The sequence below is a fragment of the Miniopterus schreibersii genome (assembly GCF_964146895.1).
Source record: "Miniopterus schreibersii genome assembly, chromosome: 1".
In the NCBI taxonomy this organism is placed as follows: Eukaryota; Metazoa; Chordata; class Mammalia; order Chiroptera; family Miniopteridae; genus Miniopterus; species Miniopterus schreibersii.
The window spans coordinates 5,942,525-5,970,289 of NC_138101.1; the positions used below are offsets into that span (position 1 = coordinate 5,942,525).

Below are 27,765 nucleotides of genomic sequence, written 5' to 3' on the forward strand. Positions count from 1 at the left end.
CGGGCCGAGCGCGCTCTCCCGAGGGAGGCGAGGGGCCGCGATGGCCGCGTTACCTCTGCGCCTCCGACCTGCTGGCGGCGCGCGTGGTGGCGCCCGCGGGCTCCTCCTCCTCCGAGTCCTCCTCGGACGCCGCCTCCCTGCGCTCCTCCGCCGCTTCCGACGCCGACCGCCGGCGCCTCCTCTCGGGCTCCGAGGAGTCTGCAGACAGGACAGTCACCTGGACTCCGGGCCAGAGGCGCGGAGCGAGGCTGCCATGCCCCGGGCCGCCCGTTCGGCCCTCGCAGGCCGCAGCTGTTCACGAGCCCCCCCCACGGGGGGTTTCCTCCGGCGGCTCAGGGCCAGCGCCCGCGCCCGCGCCCCCACGCTCTCGGGAGGCCCGGGCGCCCCGCTGACACGGGATTAGGGCCGTCCACGCGCCCCACTGACACGGGATTAGGGCTGTCCACGCGCCCCCTTCCCACGCGCTCGGGAGGCCCGGGCGCCCCACTGACACGGGATTGAGCCCTTTCGCGTGTCAGCCCCAGCCGCCCAGCCTCGCACCCAGAGGCGAGCGCTCAGGCCGGCGGCCGTGGGGGGCCCCGTGGGGAGGGGCCGTGGGGGGCCCCGTGGGGAGGGGCCGTGGGGGGCCCCGTGGGGAGGGGCCGTGGGGGGCCCCGTGGGGAGGGGCCGTGGGGGGCGTGCCGAGCGCCCGCCGTACCTGCGTCGTCCGCCGTGAGCGAGCGCTTGGGCCGCCGTCCTCGCCGCCGCGCGCCGGCCGCCTTCTCCTCGCCGTCGCCCTAGGGGCACAGACTCAGGGTGAAGGCGCCCCGCGCCCAGGTTACTTCTAAAGGACACGCGCCGTAGGGAAATCCACACTTACGTTGCTCCCGCTTCTTTCCTGCAGGGCACCTGCTTCTCTGCTCGGCTCGTCTAAGGAAAGGGAAAGCCCCGCGTCAATGCTTGGCGTGAGCAAACGCAGCGGCCCACGGACGCGCAGGGCCGGCTGACACCCGCACGCACCGCGAGGCCGAGCGGGAACAGCTGCGCGGGGAACGCGCGCCAGGACCGGGGGGTGTCAGCGATAAGCTACGTGACCGGGCAGAGGACCTCAGTTCCGGCTCGGCGTTTTCCTCTGTAGGATCAGGTTAGAGCACCCCCTGGTCCCTCTCAGCCCAGATGCTCTGAACTCAGAAAGGGGACACTGAGGGATCCAAGAGGCACCAGGAACTGTGGTCAGGGCTGCAGGCTCCCCTGAAACCCCAATGCCGCTCCGTAAATATTACAACCCCATTTCACGACTGGGAAAAACAAGGCTCCAGTAACTTGATTTAAGCAATTTGTTCAGAGTCACATAACTGAGAAGTTGGGTGGTTGCTGGAATTCTTTGACTCCAAATACTTACATTATGGTAACTAAAAAAAAGACATTATAAGACTGTTGGGTTGTATAAGCCTATTCTTTACGTATTTGCTTTCTGTAGGTGTTAGAATTTTCTGAGACTGTCTTGGTATTACCATCTTTAAACAGCTAAATTAGGGGATCCTTGTAAGACACTCAACAACCCAGACAATTATTCGTGATGAGACTGTAGCAGTCGCCCTTTTCTGCAGTTCAGTAATATAGGAACATGTATGGAAGAGCTGAATCAAGAAAAAGCCCACCAAAGAAGAATCTGCCTTAAACTGGTCATCATTACCCAGGTTCAGAAAACTACTGTGTAACAACCACCTCAAACACAATCACAGCTTAAACTGGAGTCCTTAAAGGGCATTCAAATGATAAAAACTCTTATGTGGATTTAAAAATATTATAATACTGTGAATAAAATTTGGTTAAAAGCCAAACATAAGCAGAATCTCCGTTTTAAAACAAACAAACCTTAATCTTCCAAGCGATAAGAAAAACAAACATGACAGACCACACATGCTACCCGTGGAGAACCTGTCACACTCCGTATCTGCTTGACCTTGGTGATCCACACACGCCCCCCGCCCTGACCACGCTACTTTTCGGACCCAGAACAGCTACCATACTCACCTTTTTCCGTGCCAACCCTTCAAACCCACTAACAGCGCTTTTTGCTCTTAAGTAAAAATTATTAAACCATGAGATGAACATATACACAGTGTAAACAATTCTGAAAATTGTGGGCAACAGTAACAAACAACATGGAATGTTCCCTTCATCCCACCACCTCCTCAGGATCAACACTTGGGATGAGAGCACAAACACTTGAAACATCTTTATCTCCTGCATCCTGGCTCTGAAACTGCAAAGGCTGCTTTCAAAATTCTTCCTCTGTGAACAACAGGCTCTTGAGCTGAGTGCCCAGTTCCATGACACGTGTCCAGGAAATCAGGGTTGCACGTGGCAAGGTGCCTCCCCTAATCTGCTTTTTCCTGCCTTCACCTCCTCCCTGCAGGCTTCCCAGACGTCTAAAACCAAGAATGGCTCGGATCACAGGAAAAGCCGTAGGCGGGGTCTCTCACGGCCACAAGGGCAGCTGCTTTACCAAGGGGGCCGCCCTCCTGGGTGAGCAGCAGTGAGACTAAAGGCCAGGCCAGCAGCACCCTCATCTCACGCCCTCCCCACATCCCACAGGGCTGGAGGGAGTACACACCTGCTGGCACTGCTTTCAGTTTGCCGCCAGGGGGAGACTGTTCTACCTGAATTGAAAAGAAGAGAACAGGGAAGTCAGCAGTTTGTCATCCTCACTTAGCGAGAAGGCTCAGGACCTCCATTACTGTGTAGGCGGAACATGTGGGCCCTGTTTTCTGCTGGGGATGAAGGCCACCGAGAGAACACGGACACCGTGCTCCCACCGGGGCTGCCGCAGCCTCCTCCCGGCCACCCTGCCCCCGGCTCTGGAGGACACGCCGCACAGCCCACTGTTAACAGTCCCCAGCCCCGGCCACCAGCTCACAGGCTGGGAGGGTGCATCCCTGTGAGCCTCTTTGGTTGTGCTGTCCTAAAATAATTCCATGACATCCAAGGTAGTGGAGTCTGAAGGGTAACGGGACTGGCCCAGTGTCGTAGGGCTGGGAGCAAAGCGCAGAGCCGGGGTCTGAACCCCACTGGCTTCTGTTAGATCACCGGACAGGTCTGTCCTCCTAACGACGCTGTCACTGAAACTCACGCGGTGGCATCTTTGTACAATGATCTGGCTGGGCATATAGGTCAGGGTCACAGATACAGAATGTTTAAACAGATCCAAGTGTCACTGAGGATATCCCTGCACTGAAATCAGGATACAATTTATTACTAAAGAAATGCCGTAGAAAGCAGTATCCTGGTGAGAGACACATTAGCAGCTTCTATAAAGGAGCCCCTATCTAAAACCATAATAAAGTGAATTTCTGTATTTTAATTAAGGGTGACCACACAGGGTTAGTCCCCCCAAATTTTTATGTAACCAAACTCCCATGTGAGGAAGGAAGCAGACTGAAGACCTAATGATGCTTATGGGGAAATACTAGGAATCAGGCAGCATTCGAATGATTATTCAATGTTTGTTTTTGTGGGTTTTTTTAAGAAAGTCTTTTTAAGCTTTTCAAATACTTCAAAAAGTTGTTGAAAATATCAGATCCTGGAGTATACCCTTTCTAGGTCAAGAGCAAGTACGTGACATGTAAGTCTAATTACTTACAGAGACAATGCTGGTTTCTGCTTTGCAGTCTTCTTCTAAAAAATGCAAAAATAAATCTTACTTAGAAAATCAGTTTGAAAATTTCTTGTGTGAACTAAAAACACACCAAATACCCACTTGTTTTTGACGCTGTTTCCACAGGGTGCTTACGAGGTCTTCCTCTCTTCCTTTTAATAATTACTGGCTGGTCTTCCTGAGGAAAGAAAAGGAAATAATTTTATACTGTGTTACACAAATCCTATCTCATTTCCTCAAAATAAGATTTAGAGTTCCTTCCTAAGAGGTCCCAGCTCTGTCACTTAAAAACAATGTGGCCTTGGGCTCAGTGCGTCCCCTCACCTCAAACACTGACAACCAGTGTGAGCCCAGTTGTGGGGAGTCTGAGATGAGGCAGAGCCAGCAGGCGCTGGGTGCCAGCTTTCAGTTCAGAAACGAATCCGTGTGCCCGCCTAACTTTGTGCTCAGTCCAGCCACCTGCGACCACATGCTGCTCCTTATAAAGAATACAGGAGGCCACTGAACTTCTCATTCAGAGGAATGAGAAACATGAAGAGCTACTGCACATACTGGCGAACTCGGTGATGATTTTCTAGGAGGCTGGATGGGGTACGGGCTGTCCCCTTGACCTGCGGGCCTGGCCCAGGCCACAGCGACTCTACGCCCCACTGGGCTCTCTGCAAACCTGAATGCGCCGGGGCGAGCAGCCTCCCGGCAGTCCCCGCGTGGCCTCGTGGACCTGGGTCCCACACGGGACCTCAGGCAGGCCTCTTGCACACCTGCTGCTGCTCCCGTTCTGTCCTGTCCAGATCTGGGGTGCAGCAGCACCCTGTGCTCTGGCCTGAACTGCTGGGTGGTGAGCGGTGCTGAGCTGCCAGGTCGGGGACCTGATGTGGCCACGAGGACAGCTCTGGGCTGACCCTATGTGGCTGTGACAGAAGCAGGTCTCAGACAAATGTAGGGATGAAACGAAGATGAAAATGAAATTAATCAAAGTGACACTGATAAATTCACTGTATAAAACGGTGCCCCACTGTACTAAAAAAAGAGCTCCTTCCACTCCTTCGAAAGTACTGAAGAGAACAGAGGTAACACATTTTATGCATTTTACTGTTCTCAGTCCTCAGTAAATCTGAATGAACAGAATGAAAACGCCTCACCTCCTGAGACTTGCTGTCCTCGTCGTTCGGTTCCGTCTTCTCGCCGGCAGCCTCCCCGCTGCTGTACTCATCTGCAGAAGGGGCAGAGCTCAGGCACAGCTGGGGGCCACGTCAGCCCCACCACGACACCGCCTGGGTGACCCACGCAGTCCTCGCCGCACGCGCAGGCACGCACGCACACGCACACGCGCACACACACACACGCACGCTCCACTCTCAGGCCTGGGCCACCAGAGTGAAGAAGCCAGCCTGTGGTTAACTGGTTAGCAGCACGCTTTGGGTAGAACAGGATCCAGATCAGAAGTGATGCCACGCCCTGCCGATATCCAGCAGGCGTGTGGCCGGATCGTCAAGGGGAAGGGAAGGAGCAACCGCAGGTCTGGTCGGCGCAGCCCGGCCAGACGCTGGCAGCCGTCAGGTTAGACGGTCTCGGCGGACACAGCTCTCACCTCTGTCTTCCATGGCCCCTGATGCAGCACGGCTGGTGCTGGGACTGGACTTAGACGATTCTTCCAAGTCCCCAGGGCTCTCTTCCTGCAGAGAAGTTGAACAAGACAAGAAGTGTCTTTTCCAAACTACCTCTACTTATCCTCCCAAAGCTTTCCTTTTTATTTCCAAAAACAAGTTCCCAGAGGTCTTTTAGAATAGTTTGTTGCAAAGTGTTTTAAAAAAGTAACTGTTGTTGCTGCTACTGAAACTATAAAGAAGATAGAAGTTTTGAAGCACCAAGGCCACTATCTTTTTCCCCTGCCAAGTGGGAATCACTCCTCCCTCACCCTGGACTTTGTTTCCGAAAGAAACTCCAGAGGAAGACAGAAACTTGCAAGAGCATTTTTCTTCCCCAAGGGGAAGGGATAAGTGGAAGGTGCCAGAGGACACTTCTGGGTACCCGGCAGGGCAGACAGACAGCAATGATCTCTCCACGGTTAAATTATCCACTTTGGTTGCAAAAAAGTTTTGAGCATGAAACACCAAAATGTTACATAAGTTAAGCTTAATCTTAAAGTACTTTTTTATAATATTGAAAATATTACATATATGTGGTTTTTTTACGGAAAATGTTGTCTCAGGAGTCCTGTCTGGGCAGGCAGGGGAGTGATGGCCTTAAAGGCTGCTGCTGCCTTGGCTACAACTCACTGAAATTCATTACGGTATGTGACTCTCTCGTTAGCTGTTTAAACTCTCTTACTACTTTTTATTTAGTTCATCGGTTATTGAGGGAAAAGGGACTTTGGACTGGTTTTAGTGACTGGAATTCAGCTGCATATATATTTTAAGCTGACTTAAATACTTTTGGAACAAGGTGGGGAAAATTAGGGAAAGGGAGAGAATGAAGAGATGGGAGCTAGCTTGGAACAGACACTGAGAAGTGCTGAGTCTCAGAAATGGAACCTCGCCCAAGAAGAGGGATCTACTAGCAAACGGGGAAAGCTGGGCCCAGAACAAGAGAAGGTGGGGCAGAAATGAAAACTTGTAAGCCACTTCCTGGGTCATAAGATGGAAATGAACCATAGGGAAAAAAGGCAGTGGGTAAGGCCCATGCTTGCATGGCATATATTTTAGGGGCAGGAGATAAAGTAGAAAGGAGAAGAATATTGAAATTTTAAATTAATATGGTCCCTGTGTTTCTCTGAATTGGTGCAGGTGTGTCCGTAACAAGGCATTTTACACTTGGGAAGAAAGCACCTGGGAACCTATAGAAGCCAACACTATGACCACACGAAGCCTAAGCAAGGACTGTCTCTAAAACTATGATAAAATGCAATCACACAGGATAAAATCATATAGAAATCTACACCTGAAACCTATACAGTCTTATTAACCAGTCACTGCAATAAATTTAAAAAAATTAAAATAAAAAGTGCAACATTTATTTTTTTGAGCCTTAAAAGTATACACATTTTATATATAACACATCATTATTAGAGATATATAAAGTAAAAGGGATACTAGAATGCAAAATATATATAAGTATTCACAGTGATATAGTTAGGTTACTTCCAAAATTTAAAGCTAATGTTGAGACAGTACCTTTGCGTCCTGCAGCTCAGTCTCAGGACGTTGCCTCTGTGCCATTTCTATTTTGGAATCCGGAGCATCTGAATTATCATCTGCAAATCAGTGTGGACAGAATCACAAAGGGACAAAAGCTAAACGGAAAGTGAAATGCACAGTGGATTTCAGGGCAGTTTGGGACTCCTTTCTAGGTTTGTGATACAATGAAACAGTTATTCTAAATGTATGTATAACATCATGCGATTTGAGCACTGAATACTGGTCTTGACCTTGGCAAAGCCAGAAAAATAAGTAATATAAAAATCCACAAGTGCTCAAATGACACAACCCCCCCCCACACACACACCAGTTCTATGGAAAAGGCTTAGGGCATCCGGGTCCCCAGAGATACTTTACCTTCCTCAACGAGTTACCTCAGAGGCAAAGTTTAGTGACTAAGGCCATGGGCTTGGCTGGGAATCTCTCAGAATCTCATTTTCTTTATTTATTAAATGGTGGTAATACCTAACACATAGTTATTGTGAATGTGTATAAAGTATTATGGATAATACCTAGCTATAGTATGAACAATAATTACAAAAGTTACATTCCTCCCCCCAAAAGAGAAGCACTTAACCATCCCCTTTCTCACATATCACGTAATAAGTGTTGACTGAATTTGCACTTTGTGTCGGGCATTACAGTTCAGAAGTCTCTGCACTGTCCAGTGTGGCAGCTGCTAGCAACATGGTGCGGCTGAAACTTAAATTAACTAAAATGGGACGCAATTAAAAAGTCAGTCTTTCACTTACACCAACCACATTCAAGTACTCCACAGTCACACACAGCTAGTGGCCACTGCACTAGACAAAACAAATACAGGACATTTCCACCACTGCAGCAAGGCCTGCTGGACGGCGTGCTCCAGACCACGAGGTCAACAGCATGGGGCGCAGGAGGGCTGGGAGGTGCCTTTACTACGATGCTCCCCAGCTCTGTGGGTACTTGTGTATGACCTGAAATAAGGGACTTGGTGGTGCCTGGCTGAAGCCCAGGTTAGAGGGAGCCTAGGCTCGGTGGAGTTCCAGGGTTTGGATCTTCACAGGAGATAATCTAGGGTCTAGAACAAGTCCAGAAAAGACCCTGCAGGGGTCAAGCTAGTTGGAAAACAAGCTGGACTCAAGAGCTAGGAAGCAAACAACTACAGTTCACCCATGAACAACGCGGGCTTGATTTTAAATCTGTGTACGTGGACCCGCGGTTCAAACCCACGTTCCTCAGGGTCAGCCGTGTTTTCCGTCCTCAGTTGGGGTCTGTGTGTGCAGAGGGCTGACCCAAGCTACACTCGGATTTTCAACTGCAGGCAGTCAGGGCCCTGAACCCTCGTGCTGACCAAGGGTGGACTGTACTACCCTCTAGAATTTCCTGCTACGGGCCCACTATTCTGCGTGCGAGAATGACATGATTTCCACAGACGCCGGAGAGAAGCAGATGTACGTTCTCAGTACCCAGCTCGTCGCCAGAGGAGGGGCAGTGCTTCTTCCTTCTCCTCTGGGGCGCGTGCCGCTCTTTCTCCTCCACCTGGAAGTGAGAACGACCCTGTTAAAGCTCCGAACATGCGTCCTGCCCACTGAAATGGGGCATGTTAGCTTCCAACCTTCGGAATACATTTCTGCATGAGTTTTAAAAGTCTAGAATAACACTTTTGGAACCTAGATTTGGATTAGACTAAAGCCGAGTCTTTTCTTTTTCATTCGAATGTAAATCCATACAAAATATTCAAATCTACTTCTGGTTACATAATAAATTTCAACAGTTCTAGAACACATTTAAAAAGTACTTCCAGCCCAGCTGGTGAGGCTCAGCGGTTGGGCATCAACCTTTGATCCAAAATGATCCAGGAGATAGAGGTTCGATTCCAGGTCAGGCACCGGCCCCGGGTTGTGGGCTCGATCCCCAGCAGGGGGCATGCAGGAGGCACCTGATGAATGACTCTCATCATTCATGTTTCTACCTCACGCTCCCTCCCTTCCTGAAATTGGTAAAAAAAAAAAGTACTTCCAATGTTACCATCTCTGATGTCAAGCTGTGCCTTATGACTGACAGCATGTCATGAACTAACTGGTCGTGTTTCTCTCCTCTCTCGGTGGCCCACTGAAGGGTTGGTGAGATACAGTACATGAGAAAAGATTCCCGAGTGCACGCCAGGGATACCCCCAAATCACCCCAGGATCTGTCAATTATCTGAACATCACCTGAGCAGACACAGATTAGAGTGATAGGGAGAACTCTCAACACTCATTTTATGTTTGATATGTGCAAAGAGGTGAAGCCTTGTGCACAGGTGAGAACACTACATATAAAACACGAAATCCTTGCGATTCTTAGGAAACCCACCTCTTTGGGATCTGCTTCAACACTGGGACCTCTTGCGGCTTCTGTGTTGTCTCCTCTACCGCTGGAGAGCTCTGAGTAATAAATACAAAAAGAAAATAAATAAACCTTAAGTATTTACTCATTCCAATACCTGTTGTAGGGGTGTGTGTGGCAGGGGAAGGAAAGAGGGAAGACTACAGACAACTGTGACAGGACCCTCACAACACTGTCAGGAAAGGCCCACAGCTTCCATTTCTAGTAAAGGGGACTCGGGGTGGGGAGAGGACCCCTGACTTTACATGCGGAAGTGCCCAAGGAGAGCAGGACTATGCTGCTAAATGGTCTGGCTGCCTCTGTGAATTATAAAGTTCTGACCCATTACTTTCCACGATCCATGTTCTGCCCCACTACCAGAACCACCACAGAAATGAGAGCCACCTGCCTCGTTGCTGTAATGGCGGGGCCCCTAAATCACTCTGTAGTTAAGGGTCTCCATGGTGACCTGAAGCTCAGCAGGAAGGTGGGAGACCTTACTGACGGTTAGGCCATAGTGTAACTCTGCTTCATCTAGAAGTAATGCCATCAAATGAAGAGTCAGATCCCATCCCCTCGAACAGCAAAGGCCTATTTATATTCTCTGAAAACTTGAAGTACAAGGTCTACTGTTTCTACTCAGCAGTGACAGAACACACACTTTTCTTTTAAACAACTTCCTTTTACGCAAGTGGACCTCTTGTTGAACCACACCCAGACACAGCAACCTGAAATGCAACTGTGGGAACAAAGGACTTTAGAACCTTCAAAGTGTTACCTTTTTTATGTTTTACTATTTTTATTGATTTTTAGAGAGAGGAGAGAGAGAAACATCAATGAGAGAAACACTCATTGGCTGCCTCCTACAGTCCCCTCCTGGGAACCGAGTCTGAGACCCAGGCCTACTCCTTGATCAGGAACCAAACCTGCGAACTTTCGGCGCATGGGACAATGCTCAGCCAACTGAGCCACACCAGCCCAGGCTCAGTTTTAATCTATCATTTGGTATATGTCAACAGGCATAATCCACACAATAAAACCTCTTTGGGGATCTCAATGAATTTTAAGTGTAGAGGGTCCGGGCCCAAGGGGTCTGAGTTGCCACCCCCATCCTTCCTGACACCGGGCACTCACTCCCCTGAAAAGTCTGCAGGACCGTGGTGCAGAGACCAGAAGAGGCCCTGCAAGCTGGGAGCAGCTTCCCACAGTCACCAGGGCTACGGCCAGAGTCCAAGGGCGCAGGCTGCAGACCTGCCTTTTGAAATGAGCTGCATTAACAGCATCTAAAGGGCAGGAAGGCGCAGACGCATTTTGGGGATAGAGCAAGAGTTTGCTCAGAGCAACTTTCTTTTTGCCACAATGATTTGGAGCTATCACATTTAAACAATTACCTCCTAAGCAGCTGATTGACACTCCATAAGAAAAGGTGTATGTTAAAAATAAAGTCAGCCCGGCCAACCGTGACTCAGAGGTTGAGCAATGACCTAGAGATAGGGGTTCGATTCCTGGTCAGGGCACATGCCTGGGTCAGGGGGCGTGCAGGAGGCAGGCAGATCAATGACGACTCTCTCTTCATTGATATTTCTCTCTTTCTCTCTCTGAAATTAATAAAGATATATTAAAAAATGAAATCAGAGAGTTCTCTCTTACCTGTTTTAAAAAGTGAGAGGCAAATTCACATACCCTGTTAGCGCATCATTATGAATCAGCTATTGACTTTAAGCTGTGCTGAAAAGTACAACCACATGCTAAGAGAAGCTTACCCATTCCAGTCAGCTTTCCTCCACCTGGACTTTCGGACGGTGCTGGGATTTCAGGATTTTTCTCCTCTGCTGGTACAAATGTCTAAAAAGTCCAAAGCACCATAAAAAACGGAGTTAACTGTGGTTTTTATAACAAGGCGGCAAGACTAACCTCAAGTGAATTAAAAATAAACCAACCAGCATCTTGTAACAATATAAAAGTCTATTTTCAAGTCTGTGCAAAATTTCAAAATGAATACATGTCAGTTTTAAAAAAAAAGAAAAATCAATCTAATTTCACATTCCACCCATCAAAGGCCCTCCTACTGTTTAAATGAAAACTCCAGTTCAGTGTAACACGTGAGGCCCTTCCTGGTCCGGTGCCGCCCCCTCGCCTGGCGCAGGCTGCACGACCCTGAAACCGCAGCAGAGCCGGGACGCCCCCGGCCCTTCCGTGTCTAGAACACCCTTCTGAGTAGAAGGCTTCCTGTTCTTTCTCCTCTGGTGAACTTCTACTCTACTTGCAAAGCCAAATGCAAACTCAGATGTCCTCCTTGGGAGCTCTCCTGCCTGCTACCCACTGTCCCGCTGGGCGAGCAGAGCCTCCTCCGCAGGGCTCAGCCCCGCTCGCGGCTACCTCGTCACGCATACGGGAGGGCACCGAGCGCAGGCTGGAAGGGGATATGGAGACTGAAGGACGTAAGCCACATAGGCCACAACAAAACAGATTTTCTTCTAAGCATGCTGGGAAGCCACCAGGAATTTTAGGCAGAGTAACAACATGGCCTAATTGATGTTTTTCAAGCTCTCTCTCAGGGCCGCGTTAATCACAGACTGGAGGAGGGGCTGGCTGGAGAGGAAGGAAGTTCAACAGGGACTCTCTGAGGTTCCGGCTGAGACTAGGGCAGCAGCTACAGAAACGAAGCAGATGGACTCAAGCTGCACTTTGGAAAGGGAGCCTACAAGAACTGGCAGTGGATTAAATGTGGGGTGACTCTGCTGGAGCAAGTGGAACTGGTGACGGCCTCACTTACGGGGATCACTGAGGTTCTATGCTTCTCCCTGACAGGGTGTGGTGATAACACGTAAGTGTCTTATGTACAGTGAAAACGAGAGGCACCCACTGCTTCCTCGTCCACGTGGACACAGGGTGAAAGGGCAGGCACCTCACCTGCAGCTCAGCACATACCTCAGGTGCCACGCCGGCTTCCAAGTCCAATCCTCCCGAAGCATCCGATGGAAACTCTTCGCTGCCTAATGAAATTCAGAACCATTAAACCAATTTAAGAACTTGCTTGTAAAGTACATCCTGAGCCTAAAGGTAACAGTGTCCTCCTGTGGCTCGCCTTGCCCCTTTGCTGTTTCATTCTGCAGTCAGCAGAAAATGGTAAAAAGGAGTACATATGAAAATTATCGAGGAAGCACAGGGTCACTTATGTCTCACGGGGGAGCAGAGACTGTTTCTTGCTCTAAGATGGCCACCCTGAAAGTACAGAACATTTATTTGTGGAGACATCTATTTCTAAGTGTTTTTTCCGACCGTGATCTGTATTGTTTGTCCCTAAAAGAAAATGTTCCCAGTCACTGAGGAATATTCTTGATAAAAAAGGTGAGTTACTTGGCTGGTGTGGCTCAGTGGTTTAGTGTCAACCCAGGCACCAAGACGTCACTGGTTCGATTCCCTGTCAGGGCACATGCCTGGGCTGTGGGCTCGATCCCCAGGAGGGGGCACGCAGGAGGCAGCTAATCGATGTTTCTCTCTCTCTCTATCTCCCTTCCTATCTAAAAATCAATTAAAAATATAAAAAGGTAAGCCGCAGTTCACTCACTTTATGCTGACACAGCAAAATTGAAGGACGTTAAAAACCTGAGGCAGGAGAAAGAAAGTGAAATTTTCTCCGGTGGAGACTCAAGTCTATCCGTCTGGGACCTTCCTTTCTCTCCCGTCCTGCGACTTGTGGCTTCCTTTCTCTCACCTGCCCACACATAAGCCTCCAGGAGGCTGCAGGCTTTTCCTTGCTTAAAGTGCTTCTATTTTTGCTCCTTCAGGAAAAAAATACGGGGTGGGGGAAGAGGAAGGAACAGACTGTGGCAATGATTAAGTCATAAAACTCACAGAGCATTCCGTTTACCTCAGGCTAAACTCAATGGAAAATTTCAAAGGTGCTTATTTCACCCTTGGAGTTCCTTAATGTCTCCCATTTAAGTCCCTATAGTGAACAGGACTAAAGCTACTGGCCTCAGTGTCCTGAGGTTGCGTTAGGTGATACCGAAGGTCGGTTCCTGCTTGCAAGTCCAGGATGCTGCAATGTCTACAGCCTGAGTGGGAGAGGAGTCAGCGTCCCGAGCCTCTCTCAAGGCCAGGCCACGTCCCTCTGGGTTCTCAGGGCATCCTGTGCTTAACTAAGTTCTAAGCACCTGTCACGGGACAGTGTCACTGCCCACTTACAACACACGCTGGATCCACAGCTCTCTTCCCATCCTGACTGTTCACTTCTGCACCCCCAAGCCTAGCACAGTAGGAGTGGGTGCAGTGCCCAAAGTTGGGTGGTTTACTTAATGACCGAGCTCAAAGCTGACACCCTGAAAGTTACCAACCTTTTCTAACAAGACTGGCACTCTCTGAAATCTGTCAGGAGAGAACACATCTCATTTATCTCTTGAACAAACTCTAAAGCAGAAACTCATTTCACCTGAACGATAAACTAAGTTTTAAAAAAAAAGCGCTCCCTCGATAGAAGGAGCCAGTTGGCTTGCGCCAGCACACAGTGAACCTGTAACCAGACGAGAGCAGAAGTGCTTGTTTCTGTGTGATGACCCTCATTTTATGCAACAGGAAACTGAGGTTCAGAGGCAACGTTTCCTAAAAGGCACCCAAGCCCTGGCCGGTGTGGCTCAGTGGTTAGAGCGCTGGCCTGCACACTGAAGAGTCTCGGGTTCGATTCCGGCCAAGGACAGGAGCCTGGGCTGCAGGCTCGATTCTCAGCCACAGTCCGGGTGCGCAGGAGGCAACCAATCGGTGTGTCTCCCTCATATAGATGTTTCCCTCCCTCTCTCCCGCTCTCTCTGAAAAGCAATGGAAAAAATATCCTCGGGTGAAGATTAAAAACAACAAAAAATAAAGGGCACCCAGGAACCATGCAAGTGACTTAAATTCTGTGACCCTATTTGCTCATCTGTAAAATGGGGGTGATAAGTACTGATTCACAGGGCTGACGTAAGGCATCCACTTGGATGGACAAGAATCCCAAAGGTCAGAGAGGCTGGGTCACCTGTAGCCGCCAGGCAGAGGGCACCGGCTAGCTGCCTCCCGGCCCCCTCGCCCATGAGAAATGCGTCGGAGGCTTTCAGCTTCTGAATACAAGTTTCTTTTGGAGAAGCCTGACCTCCAAGTTCGGTAAGTTATTTTGCAACATCCCGGAGTGAAGACCATGCTTTGGAACGCTGCTGTAAAAGTACTGTACATGATGTCACCTCTATAAAATGCTGAAATTCACCGTTAGCGAGATTCTCACCTGTGTCACCCAAATTTTCTTCAGAAGAAACAGTGACTGCGAGGTCTCCTTCCTTCTGGGATGATTTCACCACACCATCTCCTGTTCTCTCAGCCGACACCTGAGCGGACCATTTGCCACTGTGGTCACTCCTGATGGTCAAGTCCTGCTTACAAATGGTTGCTGGCCCAGCTACACCGCAAGCAGCTGGGAGGACTGAGTGGGAAGGGGCGATGTCTGGCCCTTGGCCATGAATACATTCAGCGGTGGTGGGTTTCAAGTTGCCCCCAGGCTCCCGCTGGGCAGGGGGAAGAGAGGCCTGCTCTGCTGCAGTGTCTCTGACACCTGGCACGTGGCTGGCTGCTTTAGCACCAGTGTCCACTGCTGTCAGGGCAGGAGGGCTGGCGGAGGAGCCCTCAGCCACCTGCCCAGGCGCCAGCTCTGGTCTCTGCAGACTGGCAGGTGAGCCAGCACTGTTCTCTGAGTCCCTCCCTGCCGAATGGCTGGCTGTGGTGCCGTCCCCTGCAGTCCCTGCCTCGGGGCTCCCGGGCAGGCTCTTCTCGTCCAGCTGGCCCCCCCCTGCGGACAGCACGCTGGCCGGCCGGCCGGCGCACCCTTCCTCGGTGCTCACCCCTCCTCCTCCTGGGAGTGGCCCGGGACAGGGGCAGTTCTCAGCAATGAGGCTGGGCATAGGGACCTCACACTTGCTCACCTTCGCAGCTGACAGGTCACCCGTGCCTTCTGGGTTGCCTGCGGCCGGCGGAGTCTCCTCGTGCCTGTCCAGGCCGGGGACGGCCAGCACGCACTCGGCCGTGCTGGTGGAGATGACGGCAGCCTCGCTCAAGTCCTCTGTTCTTGCCACAACCGGCCGGGCTTCGTTCTGGGGGACAGCACCCCTCATGACCGCTTCCCGACCCTCAGAGGTGCTTGTGGAAATCAGGGTGGTGTCGCTTATCTCTTCGGCGGCTGTGGCCGAGGGACGGGCTTCCTCCTGAGGGGCGGCACTGGACACCGGGCCCTCAAAGTCTTCCCCCGAGCTCGTCGAGATGACGGCACTCCCATCTCTTTCCTCCACGACCGCGGCAGGCTGCTCACCCTCACGTCCCGCAACCGCCCCAGAGATGGCGGCCTCGCCTCCCTCCGCCACGCTGGTGGAGATGAGGGCGCACTCGTCCCTCTCCTCCTTGCTGGTCGACGCACGGGGGCTGCCGCCCTCCGCGGGCGCGCTGGGCATGGGCACCTCGAAGTCCTCAGTGCTGACCGAGACGGGGCCTTTGGCGCTTCCTTCAACGGCCGCCACCGGCTGCTGGCACAGGAGGGTGGTGGCGCTGGAGACGGGCACCTCCAGCTCCTCGCCGATGCTCGTGGAGATCATGGAGCACTCGTCCTTCTCCTCGTGCCTCGCAGCCCCGAGCTGGCTCCCGTCTCCTGCGACCGCACTGGGCATGGGGGCCTCGCACTCCCCCGTGCGGGCCCTGGCGCCCTCCACGTCTTCTTCAGCGCTCAGGGCACGCGGGTGACCTTCCACGGCCCGCCGCGCGCTCAGCTGCGCGGGGCCCTCACGCGCTGTGCTGGTGGAGATCACCAAGCCTGCGCCCTGGCGCTGGCCGCCGGGGAAACCAGCCTGGCTGGCCAGGACGTCCCCGGCTGCGGCGGCCCCGAGGCCATCGCACTCCTCGCTTTCCACAGAGGTGATGGCGCCCTCATCTCCTCTCTCGCCGGGCGACGGGGGATGAGCTTCATACTCCGGGACACCCGACAGCGGTCCCTGGTGACTGCCCCCCACCAGGCCAGTGGAAATGGCGTCCTCCACTCGGTCCTTCCTGGCGAGCTGGCCGTCGCTCTGACCTGAAGCTGCCCTAGCCGTGGGGCCCTCGCGGCCCGCAGGCCCCGGTGCCGCGGCCCCCGTCCCGGGAGCGGCGCTGGTCACGCTGCTCCCCACGACGCCCTTCGCACTGGAGCAGATCTCGGCGTCCTTCCCCTCCTTGTCTGCGCCGCTCACGCTGTCCACGTTACTTTCGGGGGCGTGGAGGACGGCGGCTCCAGCCTCGGCGGCCGCGTGGCCCGCCGCGGTCCCGACCGGACCGTCGCCGCCCGCGCTCTCGCAGGGGGGCCCCCCGTCCCGCTCCTCCTCCATCCCCGGGCCGGCGGAGGCGTGGCCCAGGCCGTTCCCGCTGCCGGTGCTGGTCACCACGCCCTCGCCCTCCTCGTCCTCCTCCTTGGCGCCCGTGCTGGTGACGATGTCCTCGTCGTCGCCGGGGCCGGCAGCGACCAACGGCACGTTGGCGGCTTCCTTGGCCGCAGCGCTGTCCGTGGCGCTCTGCCCGTTTTCTGCCGACTCAGAGCTGATGGCGAAGCCTTCGCCGCTCTCTTCCGAGCCCAGGCAACCGGCGGGCCCCTCGGCGTCTTCCGTTATCCCCGTGCTGGTGACAGCACTCTCCCCCTCGGCCCCGTCACTCACAGAGCCGTCCCCCTCCCGGGCGGCACTCGTAGCTGGCGGCGGGCCACCGTCCCCCGGGACCAGGGCTGCGCCCGCGACCACGCGCCCCTCCGGGGGCGCCGCTCCGGCGGCCGAGCTCATGGCCAGGCTCTCGCCTCCCCTCGCCGCGCCCGTACAGGTCACCGTCCCCTCCGTCTCCCTCCGGGGCCCCGCTCTCATCACACTCCCCTGGGGCCCGTACTCGGCCCTGTTCAGCGGCCCCTCCCGCATTTCCGTCCCAGCGCTTGTCACAGCGCCGTCGCTTTCGCCTTCCGCGGTGAAAGCCACAGGTCGCCCGACACTTCCCGAGTCGCGGCGGGAGGAGCCCGCGCATTTCCCCTCGGAGCCGGCGCTGGTCACGGCATCGTCTTTCTCCTCGGCCGCAGCGCTGTTGACACCGCCGTCCGCTGTGGCCCCCTGAGCCGCCGCCGGGCCTGTGGCCCGCCCTTCAGAGCCGGCCAGGGCGCACTCGCCACTCTCGCCCTCCTTGGTGCTCGTGAGGAAAGTCTCACTTTCTGCCAAGCCCTCCGTGACCACGGCCCCGCCTTCTTCTGCAGCGGCGAGCACTGGGCCGCCTCCGGAGCCCACGGTGAGGCCCTCGTCCGCCTCGATGCTCGTGCAGGGCAGCGCCACCTCCCCGTCTCCCGCTTCCGAGGAAGTGGTCGTGGCGGCCCCGGCTTTCACGGGGTTCGAGGTGCCTCTGTCCTGCCCCTCGGTGCTGGTGGCCGGAGAAGCCGCCTCTGCTCGGCCGGGCCCGGCTGTCACGCCCTCAGCTCCCCCAGGCCTCTGGTGTGACACGGAGAGGCCTGCGCCACCTCGCGCACTGGTGTCGGCCTCGCTCTCCTCCTTCCCTCTCCCGCCAGCGGAGGACGGGCGCTCCACCTCCCCGGGGCCTCCGCTCTGCTTCCGTTCCGCGGGTGCAGCGTCTTTTCTGGCGCTCACGCCGACGCCGACACCGCGGACGACTGCGAGGCCGTCCTGCCTGCCACCTTCCCCAGCAGGTGGAGCTGTCAGCTTGGAGGCGGGCCCCGTGCCCCGGTCGCTCTCTCTCCCGGGCAGGTCCATCAAGCCACCTTCTCTGTTAAGGTTCTCGTGCCCCACCAGCGAGCCGGTGACCTTGCTACCAGGCCGCACCTCCGCCTTTCCTTGTTTACTGTGCAGTGGGGCGGCCTGGGAACCTTCTGGAATGTGTGTTTTGCTGTCCAGGCTTGCTTTTGCTGGCGTATCCGCGGTGGAAAGGGCGCCTCCGTCTTTGCTGAGACTTGTCCTTGGGACTTCTGATTCCCGAACAGTCACGCCCTGGTTAGGGAGCTCAGAGTGGGCCCCCAAGCAGGCGCTGCCGGAGCCACCTTCCGGGACAGCCCTTCTGTCGCCCGCGGGAACTACACCTGCTTCACGAGACAGTTTCTGAGGCAGGACAGTCACGGAACTTAAGGATGGTGAGGGGTGTGGGCTCGTGGAATGTTCAGGAAGGGCGCCTCCTTGAGCAGTTCCCTCCTCAGCGGGTCTCGCGTGCTTCACGCTCTTTGGTGCCCTGTCATGCTCGGCAGGGGCCCGAGGCAGCACCCTGTGACCCGCGTCGGGCTCTGCATTCGCTCCACGGCCGCCCTGCTGAGGGGGCTCCTTCTCCCTGGGACTCGGCTTGGACGCAGCGCCTTGGACATGCGCCTTCTTGGTCACGCTGCTTTTATGGTCGGCGTGCTTCTCAGAATTACCAGCACCCCCCGCTCCTCGTCCCAATTTATAGGCCGCAGCGGCTGATTTCGCATCTACCGTGGACGTTCTAAACTCATCCTTCAGGGCCGGGGCTGTCGCTTTCTGTTTCGTCGCATTCTCGGGGTCGACGTCGTGCTGAGGACTGCTGCTGCTCTCCTGGGCTCTCGACGCTTCAGGTGCGTTTCCAACGGCAGGCTCGGGGTCCGTCTCCATGGGCTCCTGCTCTGGGACCGAGGCGGTATCGCCACCTCTCTTTGGTCTCTGGACGGAGGAACTGCTGGGACTGCCCAAGGCGTTTGCTGCTAATCTCTCTTCTCCTTTGGTCATTTCTTGGGAAGAGCTGCTTCTTCGGTTTTCACACAACCTTCTGCTCAGCTTCTTTTCCACGACTCTGGCCTTCTCGTGGTTACCGTCAGCCTCCTTAGCATCCCTGTCGTCCGACTTGCTTTCTTCCTTCTTTTTCACGTCCTTGCTGCTGTGCTTTAGGCTTCTGCTCTTGTGCCCGTCTGACGGCTTCCTCTCCAGCCTGGAGGAGCTCGGCTCTTTCTCCCCCCTGTGCTTGTCCTTTGCCCCCAGCAGCTTAGCCCTGTGACTGGCGTCCTTCTGTGCGCTGGGGGCTGAAGGAGCTGCGCTGTCTGCCGCAGGCTCGCCACCAGCTTCCTCAGACCTGTCCTCGGCCTTAGGCTTTCGCTGCCTCTCTGGGTCGCTTTCTTCCGTGTTCCTCTCCTTATCAGGTTTGGAAGCGGTTGTCTGTTTTGTGACACCTTCTTGTAAGTCTATTTCAACGACTTTTAGCTGCTTGCTTTGGCTTTTTGATTTACACTTGAACACAAGCCTCTCGTCTGTCAAGCTCTTCGTTCTTCGCTTGTCCTTGGGAGCCGCCTCTTCGGGCTTTGCGCTGCCATCCACAGCGGCCGCGTCCGCGTCCCCCTTACCCTCCGAGGAGCTTTCACTGCCCCTCTGTAAGGGGTTTCCATGCTGCCTGGAGCTCGGAGGGCCTTTATGAATTTTAGAATCACCTGATCTTCTTGATCTGTGCTCTGTCTTGTTTTTTTCGGTCGACAGGTGTCTCTCTTTCTTGTTGTTTTCTTTACGAGCATTCTCATCGGTTTTTATGATATATTCCGAGACTGGCTTTCCATCTTTGCCTAAAATCGATAATTTCCTTTCACTCCTATGTTTGCTTTTCCGTTCGGCTTTATCGTCGGCTGGGAGCCTGGTCTGTTGACTCTGCTTCTGAGCACTCTCGTCTGCTTTTAACCCCTTCTCGGAGGAGTGAGGCTCGGCCTCGTCCCCGGTTTTGTGCGCACTGTCCCCTCTGTGCTTATGCTTCACAGATGACTTGTCTTCGGACAGAGTTCTCTCTTTCTCGGGCTTCTCCTTGGAGGGCTTCGTCTCTTTCTTCGGGAGGGTTTTCACGTGCGGTGTTTCAGAATCCTCCTTCTTTACATGCTTTTCATTCCTCAGTGCACCCTTCTGTCTCGGGGGCTCTTCGGTGCCCGTCTCTGAGCGTTCCGCTTGCCTTTTCCCATCCCGTGCGTCAGCCTCTTCCTGCGCCCCTTCCGCCATCACAGGGGCAGACGTCCGCCTTTTGTGCTCTCTTTCCATTCTGGGTTCACTTCGGTTTTCATCGGCCGAATGCAAACACTCCGAGAGCCTCCGGGTCGGTTTACTCGCTTCGCTCTTTGCATGAACATGCTTCAGATCCTTGGAAGAGGTCACCTTCTCCCTTTCACTATGCTGCAGGAAAGCGAAAGTTAAAGCATGAGAAACACTGAAGTCCATTTTTATATCAAATTTAACACCTGGGTGCACTGGATATGTTGAGAGCTGTTACATATTTATACCCCGGGCTGGAATTACTAACTTCACTTTGTGTACCAGGAAACTGCTGCCCAGCATGACTCAGTGAGCTGGCCCCAGGCAACGAGTTCAGGTGTCTTGGTCTAAGTCCAGTGCTCTCCCCACACACTGCTGGCATCTTTATAGAGACTAGTTGTTTCTCTGGAGTTTTCCATGCATTCAGGCTTTCTTTAACTCTCAGTCGCTACAGTCCATACATGCCCAGTGGTCATTAATAAATATAAAATGAATGAATGAGAATCCAATGTTCTTTTCAGTCCAAAAGCCTGATAAAGACAATTTAAAAAATTTATACTAAAATAAAGGTTCCTAATTTTTTAGTTGACACCACAAGTTTTAGGGAAATCTCATGAGTTAGGCTACTTGCTGGATATTCTACTTAGGAAGTTTCAAACGCACATAATAACTCACAATTAACTGCAACTACATCACATAAAACTTACACGTATGTTTATATAGCCAAGGGGAGATACGCAGAGATCACAGCATCTAAACCTTCCTCTCTACCCAATAGTGTGGCGCAGAACAGATTACTAATGTTAATAAGTGGAAGCTGACCACACACTTGAATAAAGACTCACTGGCTACTGGCTGTAACTGTTCTTAATCCAACACTGGGCTGAAGTTCTCACACGACCTCTATGCCTCTGGGTCAGCTTATTATGGCATCTCCGTACAATTTAACACACAGATCAATGTACTTCTACGCTATAGGGACTAGGCTATAACAAGATCTTAAAAAAAATACTTTACAATTAAATTCCTCAAAAAAAAAAAAAAAAAAATCTAAAAGATTTATTTCATCAACCTAATTTTACTGTAATTCTAACAAATTAATGTGAATAAAATTTTGGGATCATTTCTCAAAGAAATTTATCCCCAAATAAATTAAATATTTTAAAAAATGACATTAAGCCCTAGCCGGTTTGGCTCAGTGGTTACAGCGCTGGCCTGCAGGCTAAGGGCAATCAATCGGTCGTGTCTCTCTCACACTGATGTTTCCCACCCCCCCGAAAAGCAGTGGAAAAAATACCCTCAGGTGAGGATTAACCAAAAAAAAAAAAAAAAAAAGACATTAAAATATGAGGATATACTTAAATATGCCTCACATCTCTGAATAAAGACATCAAGAATATTTACTGGCTATGAATAAGTAATCACTAAGTTATTAGTTTTCTCCCCGGAAGTGTTAAGATAGTTCAGCTAAAGAATTATAAACTGGCATTATAAGTAAGGATTTTAAAAAAATAAAAGCAAAAGTTTATCCCAAGAAAATTCAAAACGGGGATGAAATGTATTCATTGCCCATATTTTTACTTCTTAATGACCAAATCTGGGAAACAATATAAGTGCGGCACTGTAAGGAAACGCTTCCACTACGGTCTGCCAGTTCAGTACCTAACACTGCGCAATCACTGAGGACAACAACGAGGAGGCTTATAAGGTAACGTGAGGTAAGAGCGAATGTTAAAAACATTTGCAAGAATACATCCCGCTACTAGATTACATGCATATGAGGAGTGAAAGAGAATGAAACCAGTGACTCGTGGGGGAGGGGCTCAGCCGTCCCCCTTTTCTTTACATTCCTGTTATTGCCAATGTAAGAACCGTGTGGGTGGCGGAGGGGCACCATAAAAGTAGCTACTATCTAGATAAATGGTCACATAAATCAACTTGCCAAAATGGGGAATTCAGACCATAAGAGAACGTGAGGGATTTTAAAATTTAACTTGGACAAGATCAACTGCATTTCTCCGTGTTACTCCGAAGGACCGAATGGCGTGCATCTAACAGAAGGGCACTGAAGTGGGCTTATTAGTGAAGACACACCTCGCTTGTTTTGAGGGCTTCTTTGGGATCTTCTTCAGCTGGCTGTTTCTTTTTAGAATTCTCTTCAACAGTCCTAGGTGGGGGAAAAGTCAAACATGAACTTTGAGTGGAATGTAAGACGTTTTTGGAAGGGTAAACAAAGCCCGGCTTCCCTTCTGTATGAACACTTGACCCCTACATGGAGACTTGTTACATTTCAATGGAAAGCCTATTCTTAGTCAACAAGAACACAGCCCAGACGTCACATGGACCACTCTCGGTGCTACAGGAAAGTGTAACTGAAACAGAAATTCCTGAATTGTTGCTTGAAATGGAGTATTTTATGAATTACAATTACATTTTGCAAGTCTCACTATCTGTTGAATAAGCAGGGCAGTCTTATTTACTCGGATCACCAGGAATGAGGGATGAGACGATCGAGAGCTGACTCTTCTCACAGAATTTTGCAAATTATTGATTCAGGTGTCCTGAAGTCGTAGTAGGTTTACGTAATTGCACCTTAATGGAATAGCAAATTGTAGCCCATGGCTCACATGACTTCACAGCCACTCTGTCTCTTCAGCTTTCTAGTTCTCATAGAATTAACTATGATAATGCAGTATTATGAAACAGTTTGGGTCAGACACCTGGTTTTTGGGAGACATGTGGGATACCCATGAAGAGAACTGCCTGCAGAGGCTGGAAAATGAACCCCACCCAGTGAAAGTACGTGGTTCCTGAATGTTCAGAATGGAGACACTACCTGAGTCCACTGAAGGGTCCACAATCCCCCTGAAACTCCAGGGACAACTATTTGTTTACTCATGTGTATTTTTCTGGGGAGAAAGTCCAAAGCTTCCATCAGATTATCAGAAAGGTCTAGGACACGAACCCTCCCTCCCAGAGATTAACTATAAGATTAACACTCTGAATTACTACAGATACTAGCACAACGAATTACGACACTAAAAACAGAACCTGAAGGTCTAATAAGCATGCGACAGCACACACTCAGGCCTGGCTCCTCACTGTCCCATCCAGAGCCTCGACTCTGAGACCATGCGGGGAGAATGCGACAGTGGGAACCTGGCCAGGTGAAATAAGTACCTTGAATCTTTTTTTCTTTTTTTGCTTAAGGCCACTTTTTTCTCTAAAACTTTCCGTTCTTTAAGGACTTCTTTAATTCTGGGGGCTTTAGGTTCTAAACTCTTTGTTGATGATTCTTCTAATTCCATACTATTTTTGCCTGGGAAAGAAAGAAATCAATAAACAATTTCACAACTGTTCAAAACTGTAATAATTATTTTTCATCAGATTTTCTAATCACCGTAAAAATGCAAACCGGGTTTAATAACAAGTTGTACTGCAGTAAAAATAATATTTTAGATGGAGAAGACTTGTCTTTTATTTCAAATGCTTACAAGGGGTAGGCAAAAGTAGGTTAACAACAACAATAATAATAAATAATAATATGAGAATAAACTGTGTTTCATGTACTCGCACTGTAAACCTACTTTTGCGACCTCTGCATACATGTATGTATTTGTATATCACAGAGGATCAGTGCCCACAGGAAGTTCAGTTTTGTTCAATGAAATACCGCAGACAAATGTTTGACATTTCAGTTAACATGAAGTACAGATTAATTCCATTAATATCACCAGCACAGTTTGATCACTCACTTGTTAACAATCCATTTCCCAGTGATAATTCATTCCATAGCCACTGGAAAATAAATTGCTGACATGTGAGCTGTGTAAGCTGGTACCTGATAGTCTTTATTTTAGACATAGCAACATAGTTTTAAAGAAGTGACTGAACACATCAGATTAAAAAGGAAATCCCCCACACCTGGAAACATAACAGCTTTACTGAGGTATAACATAGACCATTTTATTTTATAATCATATCTCACAAGTAATATACATTTTCAGGAACAAATAGAGTATATAAGATGGTTTAAAATATTAGAGTGAGCATCTCCTGTACCTTGACTCCTGGCTTTAGAAGACTTGGTCTTTTCTGCTTTCTGTTTTCGTTTTTCTTCAAGTTTTTCTCTATTAATTCGCCTTCTTAAAAGCCTTTCTTCTTTTTCTTTAGCCTAAAACCACAAAATACAATTATTCTGGTTATCATGCAAAAGCAAAACACTCTGAAAAAAAATGTTTTCCCTTCAAATGTTCTTTGAAATTCATGAGCTCTGCAAAGTGCACAAACACTATGCAATTTGGAAGAGGCAGATGAGAATTGTCCTTTACTTGTTCAGAATGCCACTAGCAAAGTATGGGAAAGGTATCATTTTGAGAAGAGGCGGTTTGATAAACTGGTTCCTCAGCTGAAAGGGAGCTGTGAAAACAAAACACCTATGAGCAAGCGATGGACACGGAAAGTCTCTGTAATGTTCGGATTATTCTTAAAAGACAAAGTGAACATGCAGACTCCAGTGACAGGCTGGTCCTACAGCAAAGGCGACTTGTTGGTTATACTCTCAGGGCCCAGGTTTTGGACGTGGGGCTTTCTGCCACTTAATTTTAAAGCCAGAGAGAATCCAGTTGCTGGGTTACTCCCACTGCCCCTTTCCGGCCAGAAATCACCGTCTCAAAGTGTCACAGCTGTAACCTCTGATCAGACAAACTTTTAAAGAGTTAAGCCACCAGTCACAGTGGGTGTACATCCTTCAAGTCATTTTTCTATGTAATAATATTTCCTCACTCTAAGATGCACCTTTCATATTTTAATGTTTCTGAGATTTTAAGTCATCTTAAAAATGATGTACACGTACAATAAGTACAATAAGTATCAGTGTTTTTCTTTAAAAAGCTATTATTAATTCAATGACGCGTCTTATAATTAGAAGCACTCTCATATCCAGTAAGCACGTGGAAGGTGCTTCCCTCAGTGTCACGTGCATGGCTTTTCACCGTAAGCTCAACTGCACGTGAGCCCGACGTTTCCATACCATGAAGCCTCCAGAATGCTACCAGTTTCCCACTATTAATCACGATGACATGACCCATCACGTTTCTGTCTATTCTGCCTGGTTAAATGACAAGGTTCCTGAAGGCAGAAGCTGTACGCTGCTGTTTCGTATGCTCACCAGTGCCCTGCGTTCCAACTGGTCTAGTTTGTCAACCTGTTTAACATGTGACAGTAATGACAGATGAGGCGACTTACAATCGACTGCCGCCGCTGTTCCACCGTGAGCTCGTCGTCGGAGTCACTGTAATACTTCGAGTAGAGGTATGGTTTGTGAACGTAGGCCTGCCGCACACTTTTAGCTTTTCCTTCACCGGGGTCAGAGGTTTGAGTTTTTGTTTTGTTCTGTGTCGTCTTCTCTTCATCTGGAAGAAAGTCAACAGAGAGAGGAACGCCCTGTGGATCAGCAATGAAGCCAGCATTATGCGTGATCAACACCAAGCAGCTAGAGCGGCATCACTGCAGCCCCAGGGTATCTGCACGTCTAACGGGAAACATCAGTGGGGAAATTCAGAAATGTAGGCATTTTTAAAGGCTAGAATCCACATCTTAATCTATTTCTTAACAGTCAGCTTCTGATGCATAAATTAAGCCTTATAGTTATTTATGTTTTCTGGGTCAATAGTGAATCCTCATTTGTGTGTCAGTGGCCTTGGCATGAATGCTTTGCCCCGTCAAACTGAACAAATGCACTTGAGGCTGCACCTTAAAAGTAAATGGGATTTTAAGGACCGCCTGTGAGTCCCTATTTATGGAGGATGCAGCCATCAATAACTGGCCCTCCACCCAGCAGACCCTAAACCCCTCCACCTTAGGGGGGAAGATCGGCTTCCCCACGACACAGCAAGCAGCAAACTTCAAACAAGGTTTTGCTTTTCTACCACTAGGTACTCTCAAAATAGCTCTTTTTTTACCTTTTGGATTCCACAATGTAAAATCTAGGACTGTCCAGGAAAAAACTTGCATCAAACTTACAAGATGCTATCTATAAGCAGTTGCAAACAACATTCAATATTTTTGATTTTTAAAAGTCACAAACAGAATTAAAGCGTGTGGTAGAAAGCAGCATACGGTGCTGGTTAGAAGCCGACTCGGCTCTGAAACAGGCGCTGGTGCTCAAGAGCTACATGACCCTGGACAAAATACCTCCCCTCGGTGACTTTAATTCTCCTTCCCAGGGCTGTTATGAGGATTACAGGTGTTACTTCACAGAATAGAGTAAGACCTTAGCACAGGGCCTAGACCACGGTGAGCACTTAATGGGGCTAACTGAAACCAGCTATACAGTAAAGAGAGGCCCAGGCTTTGCCCTTGGCTTCCGGGAGGTCATCTCCAACCCTCTGGGACACCAGGCCCCACAGCAGTGTTTGTTCGCTGAGGGGTCCTGTGACAAGCCAAATCATCTAAGAGCATGATTTAGGGTGCAGGCTTTGGGTCATGGAGTTATCAGCTTGACCTCCAGGGGGGCTGGAGACTGAGACCAGACACATGGGTGGTCAACTGTGACTCCACGATGGAGCCCCAATAAAACGCTGGACATCAAGACTCAGGTGCTCTTCCCCAACTGGCCACAACCCGAGTGCGCTGTAGACATCAGCGCTGGGAAAGCCATGCTGCCCACTCTCCACAGGAAGGGGAAGCTCCACATTTGGGACTTTCCTGGACTCTGCCTGTGTGCCTCTTTCCTTGGCTGATTTTGTGTCCCTGAGCTGTAATGAACCATAACCATGCGTTTAACAGATTTCAGTAAGCACTGGAGTCCTTTTAACAAATTATCAAACCTAAGGGTGGTCTTGGAAACCCCAAACTTGCAACTGATGTCAGAAGTGAGGGGAATCTTGTGGACAGTACTCCCTCAAATGTCACACACACACACACACACACACACACAGCCATGCGCAGGCACACACTATGTTCACAAACATTACCCCTTCCAAATCATGTAACCCTCCTAGGGAATGGAGACAAGAGGTGGAGAATCAGGGCTTACTGCGGTCTAGGAACTTACCAAGCTTGCTCAGACAGAAAACCCTGGAGTTGGGACTCAGAAACCAATCTTCCAACTACAAAGCCCCATGCTCTGGCCACTACACTGCACTGCCTTTCATGAGGTAGTCATCTGAATACACACAAATGCTCGGCGGAAGCTCAGAGGCAGTACCAAGGAGAGTGCTTTACCATCTGGCGTGATCTCGCCCTCTTCCACGCTCTCAGACGCCACCTCCTCCTCCTCACTGTCCTCTTCAAAAGATGAGAGGTCACTGGTGTGGACGGAGCTCACTGTAATGTCTGTAAGTCCATCCACATCAGAGTCGATCGCAGAGCAATCTTCAAAAAGACAGTAAAACAGAAGGTAAATCATCTCGTTACAGGAACATACTCAGCACCCAATTCCCAAATCACATCAAATATTTCCTACTTGAAGTACATTTCAAAGAACTTCAGCTTTAGAAATAAAAGTCTCCCAATAGCAACCAATGTAAAATAGGTAGAGCTGTTT

The 27,765-nt window shown here is 50.7% G+C and overlaps 1 protein-coding gene across 1 annotated transcript in view; it reads right to left on the reverse strand.

Annotated features, from left to right (window-relative positions):
• The window catches only part of BOD1L1 (biorientation of chromosomes in cell division 1 like 1), a 42,582-nt gene that overhangs the window by 1,805 nt on the left and 13,012 nt on the right, over positions 1-27,765 (reverse strand). Inside the window, exons 5-23 of the mRNA XM_081139483.1 lie at positions 27,444-27,593; positions 25,464-25,630; positions 24,279-24,390; positions 23,397-23,535; positions 22,311-22,383; positions 14,444-20,357; positions 12,118-12,182; positions 10,950-11,031; positions 9,175-9,245; positions 8,286-8,358; positions 6,814-6,893; positions 5,232-5,316; positions 4,783-4,853; positions 3,743-3,818; positions 3,626-3,660; positions 2,600-2,645; positions 860-909; positions 698-776; positions 54-198 (exon numbers count right to left, since the gene is read on the reverse strand). Coding sequence (XP_080995609.1) covers positions 54-198; positions 698-776; positions 860-909; positions 2,600-2,645; positions 3,626-3,660; positions 3,743-3,818; positions 4,783-4,853; positions 5,232-5,316; positions 6,814-6,893; positions 8,286-8,358; positions 9,175-9,245; positions 10,950-11,031; positions 12,118-12,182; positions 14,444-20,357; positions 22,311-22,383; positions 23,397-23,535; positions 24,279-24,390; positions 25,464-25,630; positions 27,444-27,593 — 7,513 coding nt within the window. The remainder of the gene's footprint in view (positions 1-53; positions 199-697; positions 777-859; positions 910-2,599; positions 2,646-3,625; positions 3,661-3,742; positions 3,819-4,782; positions 4,854-5,231; positions 5,317-6,813; positions 6,894-8,285; positions 8,359-9,174; positions 9,246-10,949; positions 11,032-12,117; positions 12,183-14,443; positions 20,358-22,310; positions 22,384-23,396; positions 23,536-24,278; positions 24,391-25,463; positions 25,631-27,443; positions 27,594-27,765) is intronic.